The sequence below is a fragment of the Oncorhynchus tshawytscha genome, linkage group LG20, assembly GCF_018296145.1.
Source record: "Oncorhynchus tshawytscha isolate Ot180627B linkage group LG20, Otsh_v2.0, whole genome shotgun sequence".
NCBI classification, from domain to species: domain Eukaryota; kingdom Metazoa; phylum Chordata; class Actinopteri; order Salmoniformes; family Salmonidae; genus Oncorhynchus; species Oncorhynchus tshawytscha.
In genome coordinates this window covers 29771458-29779639 of record NC_056448.1, presented here as the reverse complement: position 1 = coordinate 29779639, position 8182 = coordinate 29771458, and the positions used below count along the sequence as shown (strand labels likewise).

Genomic DNA, 8182 nt, shown 5'->3' with positions numbered 1-8182 from the left:
TTGACTCAAGAATGACTATTGCGTACTTTTTCCTTTTAACTACAACCAGTTCGCATGTCTGACATTTCAGAGTTTCCTAGTTCCGAGTAGCACTTGAACACGGCATATCACTGCCACGTTTTTACTGTTTAACAGCGAGGCACATTCTTCTTCTTCCTTAGGTCGAAATGGCAGGAAAATGAGTCGAGAGACACTTAGCGCCATATGTTGTTGAGGTTGAGAACTTAAAAGCAAGTGACCACACCAGCACCTGTTACTTTGTGATTGCTGCCCCACCCACTCTTTGACTGGAAAGAGAGCAAGTGTGTGAATTTGTTTGTGCCGTTTCTTTGGTTCTTTTCTCCCAAATCCTGGGGGACGATCATCGTTGCAACATGGTTTGGCTTTTGATTCTCTGGGTTGTCCAAGGTAGGACCAGTAATTTTGTTGTGACGTCCTACTTTTGAGTGTTTTCCAATTGAGGTACTGTAGGCCAGGCCAATTTCACAGAGGCCAATTGGTTGACCATGTTATTATTATGTCACATGTATTATGTTTCCCTTGTGTGTTTCAGTGGGCAGTGTTCCCATAGCCAATTTCACAAATGCTACTACTTCAAATGCTACTTTCCCTGCCACAGGTAGGCAGGCCTGCATTGGGGACCAGTCATTTTGTTAGGTGATAGTCTGAAAGCTAGGCCTCTTTCCTGTTTTTCACTTTTTTATTTAATGTATGCCAGCCGTACTGCAAAACTATGTTATTGTACTGTTCTGCTTAGTAATATTTTTCTTCTTCTGTGTTTCAGTGGACAACTCTAAAAACCCCATCAACAATTCTACAAATGTGACTTTCTCTGCCACAGGTAGGCCTATACTGTGATTTATCAAGTCAGTCTCTTGGGGTGATGGGGCCCAAAGAAACAACTCAATCTGTTGTCTTCAAGTTTATGCCTTATCTATCAATAAACAATGATATATTATAAATGTAGTTTGTTCACAATTCCCTTCAGGTTCTACTGCCTCGATGGGGCCACGTCACAGACAAAATGATTGGTATAAAACACCTGAAACCAGAGAAGGTAACGCATTCATTAGATGAAGCGTGCAATCCTGGACCTCTATCATGAGGTCTGGACTTTAATGGTACTGGAGGTAGTGACTTGTAACCAGTACATGTTGTTTCAGACCCTCTCTCTGTTACAGAGGACTTACAGTTCGACCTTGCTATCATGGAGGGAGACATTCTGGTTTCGGTGAGTCTATGATCTCTGCTTTCTCTCCTGTTACTTGCGTCTTTTAAGCTGATGAATCCAATTGATACCACCTTCTGGTATACACAGCCTGAAGCTAATGACTGCAAAATAATTCAAGCCAGATTGTTGACTAGAAGTACATTTGAATTTGCTCTACCGGTTGGTTGTCCATGGTGTTGGTCCTTCAGATGGTCAAAATTTGAGACCCAAAATATCCACAGGAAAATACACAATGCCGGCATACTACTAAGTGATAGAAATTTCAACTTCAGTACCGCCACTCTAAAAAGTTGTGTTAACAGTACTTTCCTGTGGATATTTTGACCATCTGAAGGATCAACACCACGGACCACCAGTAGAGTAAGTTTCAATGTCATTTTATTTAACATTCTGCCTTTTTTTGCAATCATTAGTTTCAGTCTGTATACCAGAAGGTGGTAAGTGCCTTCCCGAAAGCATTCATACCCCTTGACCTATTTCACTTTTTTTTTTGACAGCCTGAATTCAAAACGGATGAAATAAAAATTCTAACCTGTCTACACAAAATACCCCATAATATTTTTGGAAATATTTGCGTGATAAATGAAATGCAAAAATATATGTCAACTATTCGCATCCCAGAGTCAATTCTTTGTAGAAGCACCTTAGGCAGTGATTACAGCTGTGAGTCTCTCTAGGTAAGTCTAAGAGCTTTCCACACCTGGGTTGTGCAACAGTTGCCCACTTAATTCTTCTCAATTATTTAAGCTGTCAAATTGGTTGTTCATTACCAAACAACTATTTTCAGGTCTTGCTGTAGATTTGTCAAAACTGTAACTCGGCCACTCTGGAACATTCTGTCTTGGTAAACGACTCCAGTGCAGATTTGCCCTTGTGTTTTAGGTTATTGTTCTGCTGAAAGGTGAATTATTGTTGCAAACAGGATGCATGTTTTGGAATTGTATTCTATACAGGCTTCCTTTTCACTGTCAATCAGGTTAGTATTGTAGAGTAACTACAATGTTGTTCCATTCTCAGTTTTCTCCTATCACAGCCATTAAAGTCACCATTGGGCTCGTGGTGAAATCCCTGAGCGGTTTCCTTCTTCTCCGGCAACTGACTCAGGAAAGATACCTGTGTGTTTGTAGGGACTGGGTGATTAGATTAGGATCACCTAGTATTGAGTTGCACCCCCCTTTGCCCTCAGAAAAGCCTCAATTCGTCAGGGCATGGACTCTACAAGATGTCGAGCGTTCCACATGAATGCTGGCCCCATGATTTCCCCAATGCTTCCCATCGTTGTGCCCAGTTGGCTGGTAGTGGATCTCTAATCCGAAATGGCTCGTTCCATCTCATCCCACAGATGCTTAATTGGATTGAGATCTGGTGACTGGGCAGGCCACTGCATTAAGCTGAATTCACTGTCATGTTTGTGGAACCATTCCTGGCCTTGTGGCATGGGGCATTATCCTGCTGAAAAAAAATCCCTTCACAGATGGATACACTACTGCCATGAAGGGATGCACCTGGTTTTCAATTATGTTCAGAAATCCTGTGGCGTTCAAACGTTGCTCCACTTTTATCATGTGTGCCGTGAACGCGTCACACTGCCTCTCACCAGCCTGCAATGTTGCCTCACGGCATGATGGATGCATGTGGTTTTCTCCATACCCTAGTCCTCCCATCAGCGTGAAATTGCAAAAAAACGGGATTCATCAGATGTTTATCCCGTTCTCCTGTGTCCACTGCAACAAGTTATTTGCTGAAAGAAGTGGAACTCTGTAAGGTTGTTGGCTGCCATTTGTGTCAAGGTACTTCGAGTTGTGCGTTTTTATGATCTCAGGGCACAAATGTTTTCCTGGACTGTCAATTGACTAACTGTAGCCCGTCTGTTGCTCTGCACAATTCGTATCACCAATTTTTGACCATTGGCTGGATGTCCTTTGGGTGGTGGACCCTTCTTCACACACACATGGGGGAAACTGGGTGTGAAATGCCCAGCAACGTTGCAGTTCTTGACACACTCAAACTGGTGAGCCTGGCACCTACCATACCCTGTTCAAAGGTACTTCAATATTTTGTCCTGCCCATTCACCCTCTGAATGACATATATACATGATCCATGTCGCAAGGCTTAACAATCCTCCTTTAACCGGTCTCTTCATATACACTGATTGAACAGGTGACCTCTGTAAGGATCATAGCATTCACCTGGTCAGTCTGTCATGGAAAGTACACTGTATATCTTTTCTACATACTTAGTCTGGTTTTAGTCATTTAAGTTTACTTTGAAATAGTTTTACCATTTTAGAATTTAAAAAAATTCATAGGGGAAATGCTGAAATAACAATTTTAATTTGAGGCCTATACTCTAGCGACAGCTGGATTTAAGACTAGGTGTTTTGTTCTACAGGAAGACCGATTAGCTGTGAAGTCACTTTGGCCGGAGAATGAAGGCGTCACTTCTATCCCCTACAAGATCAACGGTGATCTGGGTGAGTGTCGAATACAGTAGGAGAGATGAGCACTAACACTAGATGATTTCTAATACAGTGAGAATGATATGCATTGTCTCTGATCCCCCACAGTGGACAGAAAGGAAACTATGCTAGCAGCGTTCAAGATGATTTCAGACCAGACGTGTATCCTCTTCCACGAATACACCAATGAGATTAACTACATAGAGTTAATCTCTGGGACAGGGTGAGTCCAAAATGGTCACATTAACACACTCTCCTTCCCAGCAGTTTACAGTTAACTCACAACCGCTCCTTCATTTTCCTTTATTTTTCTCTCTTCCTGTCATATCCACTCTTTCTCCCCCTTCTCTCACCTTTCTTCCCTTAACTCTAGCTGTGCGTCGTATGTAGGTTTTCAGGGCGGGGCCCAGCCTCTGTACTTCGGTAGAGCCTGTAACGTGGGGAACCTGTGTCATGAGCTGATGCATGCCCTGGGCCTGCACCACGAGCACACACGGCCAGACCGTGACCAATACATCACCATACAGTGGGACAACGTGGTCTCAGGTAACTCACACCAACACATGCTAAACCGAAGAGCTGCAGTGTGCAGGCATTTGTACCAGCCCAACACTAGCACACCTTGTTGAGCTTTTTGTAGTCTGGAGTGAAGACCGTATAGAATAACTATTGACATTAGGTACTGCTAAAGCAGCAGCTGCTCTTCCTGGGGTCCAGACACCATGAAACCCTACATAACAAAAATAGACAGTACACCACAAGGACAGAACAGGCGTTCATATATTTATGCCTAAATGTTCCATTTATCATGTACTCATTCCTGCAGCCATTAATTTCCCCATACATTGCAACCCTGTTCTCTACTGTTAAAATTGCTTTGTCTAAGCAGGTCCTGATAGCCTAATATCATAGTAACCTTGAATCCTGATATCCTAATCTCACAGCACCAGCTCTATAACCATCAGTGTTCTTCAGTTTGAAACCAATACTATGTATTTCATAGACTAATTTCCAATTATGTGGAATATAACTGAATTCGTTAACTCCTGCGAATTTCCCCTGGTGTGAACGCAGCAACCTTGTTCGCTAAATTCCCCTTACATGAATAGCACCACATTGTCATCTACAGTTGCCACCCGTAATGGGTATCCTGGGATAACATGTAAGCTCTTGAACTTGAAGGCCACCCGCTATGGGTTTCCTTAGGTAAGATGCAATAGTCATGCCTTGAATCGTGTAGAGTTTCCTCCTGCTAGAGGTTCAACTTAATGGTTTCCATCTCAACAACTTGTCTAGATTTCCACTTTCATTCCCTATATCACAATCACACCCAGCAGTGTCCACCAGTCACGTCTGCCTCTTTTAACTTCCAGGAAAAGAAGATAACTTTAAGGTGAAGGAAGGAGACACTCAGGATCTGCCCTATGACTACGACTCCATAATGCACTACGGAACGTCAGTCACACTCCTCTCCTCCTTATTCCCAATGAAGTCTCAATTTTCCTCGCCTTGTTTTTAAACTGCTAGCAATAAGTAAAGATGAGTTGTATCATCAGTATCCAGCTCCAGTAACATTTCTCTGTGTGTCCCAAATGGCTCCCTATTTAAGTCACTACTTTTGACCTGGGCTCTGGTCAAACTAGGTGCACTATATTGGGAATAGGGTGACATTGTGATGCAGTCCTTGTTAAAGTAGCATTTCCTCAAATCCCCATTGTTGGGTTTCTCCTGGCAGTTATTACTTCTCATCAAACCGGAACCCCACTATTGACTCCAAGAAGAGTGGAGTCCAGATTGGACAGAGAAATCACCTGAGCCCCCTGGACATAGCACGCCTTAACAAACTCTATCAATGTGGTAAAGACGTGTGCACACAGACAGGAAAAATATCAGAATTGGGCTGCCTTTGTAAATGTAGTCATTATCACACTGTATTCTAACCATGTTCCTGTCCTGTCTTTCCCAGAATAACAATGCACAGTTTAGCATTTATTACACCATCGAAGAAGATTCCAACACCACTGCTGCCGACTGATTCCAACACACATGGCACTGACATCCTAACTTCTCTTCACAACAATGAATAAGTTGGACAAGTCCCTTAAAGCTTTCTGATGTATTATACGTGTGGCTGGCTGCAGGCAGTGGTTTTATTTCTCCTGTGTACACTTGCTGCCTTGAATTCGGCCTATACCACTGCACTTGTCTTGGAAATAAATAACATGACCTAGACTGAAAAGAATCCACTGTGTGATGTTGCTTGCAGTGTTCTATTTCATTCTAAAATGGACCTTCTCAGCTATGCTCATCATACGTCCAGGGTGGGATCAGAGAGGAAGTAGATCTAGTGTACCAGGAGAGACGACTTAAATTAATGGTGGTTTATACCTTGAACTTGGCCGACTAGCTAGGCAACAAATTATTTAAACGATGACTCTAACTCAGGACTTAGACAGCAGGGCTCATAGATTCACCAAAATCTGAATGTTGCCCTCTAGGAGGGTGTACTACGAAACAGGTTTGAGGAGTTGGTGAGGTAAATTCGGTGAGCTCAACTCAGGATAACCGGTAGCATTAAAAGTGGCTCACCTTTTAGCAAGGAATATATTTGTTTTTTTAACTTGGCAAGTGAGTTAAGAATAAATTCTTATTTACAATGACGGCCAAACCTGGATGACCCTGGGACAATTGTGAGCCGCCCTATGGGACTCCCAGTCACGGCCGAATGTGATGCAGCCTGGATTCAAACCAGGGACTGTGGTGACGCCTCTTGCACGGAGATGCAGTGCTTCAAACCTCTGCGCCACTCGGGAGGCCAATATAAAGGTAACTTCAAAGAATTTACTGAGTTAGTCCACATAATGAAGTCAGTCAATTGAAATGACTTCATTAGTCCCTAATCGATGGATTTCGCATGACAGTGCAAGGGTGCAGCCATGGGGTGGGCCTTGGAGGGCTCTTGCAGCCAGGCCCGGCCAATCAGAATGAGTTCGTCCCCACAAAAGGGGCAATATTAGATGGAAATAGTAGCCAGCGGGGTTACAACTTCTCTAAAACGATGTTTGAGGCAGCTTATGGTAGAGAAATGAACATTCAATTCTCTAGCAACCGCTCTGGTGGGCCTTCCTGCAGTCAGCATGCCAATTGCACACTCAACTTGAGACATCTGTGGCTTTTTATTGTCCCCAGCATAAGGTGCACCTGTGTAATGACCATGCTATTTAAGTTTCTTGATATGCCACACCTGTCAGGTGGAAGGATTATCTTGGCAAGGAGAAATCCTCACTAACAGCAATGTAAACATGTGTGCACAAAAGATGGCAAAGTACTTAAGTAAAAATAATTTAAAGTAGTACTAAAGTCATTTTTTGGGGTATCTGTACTTTACTATTTATATTTTTGACAATTGACTTTTCCTCCACTACATTTCTAAAGAAAATATGTACTTTTTACACCCGTACAATTTCCCTGACACCAAAAAGTACTTGTTATTGAGAATGTTCATGCAGGAAAGCATTATGGTCCGATTCAAGCGCCTATCAATATGTATGTTGTCATACTTTATTTTTTATTTCACCTTTATTTAACCAGGTAGGCTTGTTGAGAACAAGTTCTCGTTTGCAAATGCGACCTGGCTAAGATAAAGCATAGCAATTCAACACATATAACAACACAGAGTTACACATGGAGTAAACAAAACATACAGTCAATAATACATTAGAAAAATGAAAAGTCTGTATACAGTGAGTGCAAATGACGTAAGACAAGGGAGTTAAGGCAATAAATAGGCCATGGTGGCAAAGTAATTACAATATGGCAATTAAAAACTGGAATGGTAAATGTGTAGAAGATCAATGTGCAAGTCGAGATACTGGGGTGCAAAGGAGCAAAATAAATAAATACACTATGGGGATGAGGTAGATAGATGGTCTGTTTACAGATGGGCTATGTACAGGTGCAGTGATCTGTGAGCTGCTCTGACAGCTGGTGCTTAAAGCTAGTGAGGGAGATATGAGTCTCCAGCTTCAGTGATTTTTGCAGTTCGTTCCAGTCATTGGCAGCAGAGAACTGTAAGGAAAGGTGACCAAAGGAGGAATTGGCTTTGGGAGTGACCAGTGAGATATACCTGCTGGAGCGCGTGCTGCTATGGTGACCAGTGAGCTGAGATAAGGTGGGCCTTTACCTAGCAGAGACTTGTAGATGACCTGTAGCCAGTGGGTTTGGTGACGAGTATGAAGCGAGGGCCAACCAACGAGAGTGTACAGGTCGAAGCGGTGGGTAGTTGTTAAAGGAATTTCATTCCTATATGTTCATCAACCAATTCAATTAAAACACTGCCCATTTCTAAGAATTTGTAAGATACTTATTTGCATAAAATGGACAGAAACCAGTCTCCAAATCAATCAATAGCGTTTATTCTCGAGAGTACTACATATAAATCATGTACATTACTTTATATACCTCCTATTTTGTCATAAATGCTCAAGGTACT

At 42.4% G+C, this 8182-nt stretch overlaps 1 protein-coding gene across 1 annotated transcript; it reads left to right on the top strand.

Annotated features, from left to right (window-relative positions):
* The first annotated feature begins 240 nt into the window (after window positions 1–240).
* LOC121840203 (astacin-like metalloprotease toxin 5) lies at window positions 241–5922 on the top strand. Its single transcript, XM_042302467.1, has 11 exons — window positions 241–408; window positions 554–619; window positions 785–841; window positions 989–1057; window positions 1182–1231; window positions 3624–3705; window positions 3799–3913; window positions 4064–4236; window positions 5064–5145; window positions 5426–5547; window positions 5657–5922. Exons 1-11 carry the CDS (start codon window positions 375–377, stop codon window positions 5659–5661), a joined length of 855 nt encoding a protein of 284 aa, XP_042158401.1. The 5' UTR covers window positions 241–374; the 3' UTR covers window positions 5662–5922.
* Window positions 5923–8182: the final 2260 nt, after the last annotated feature.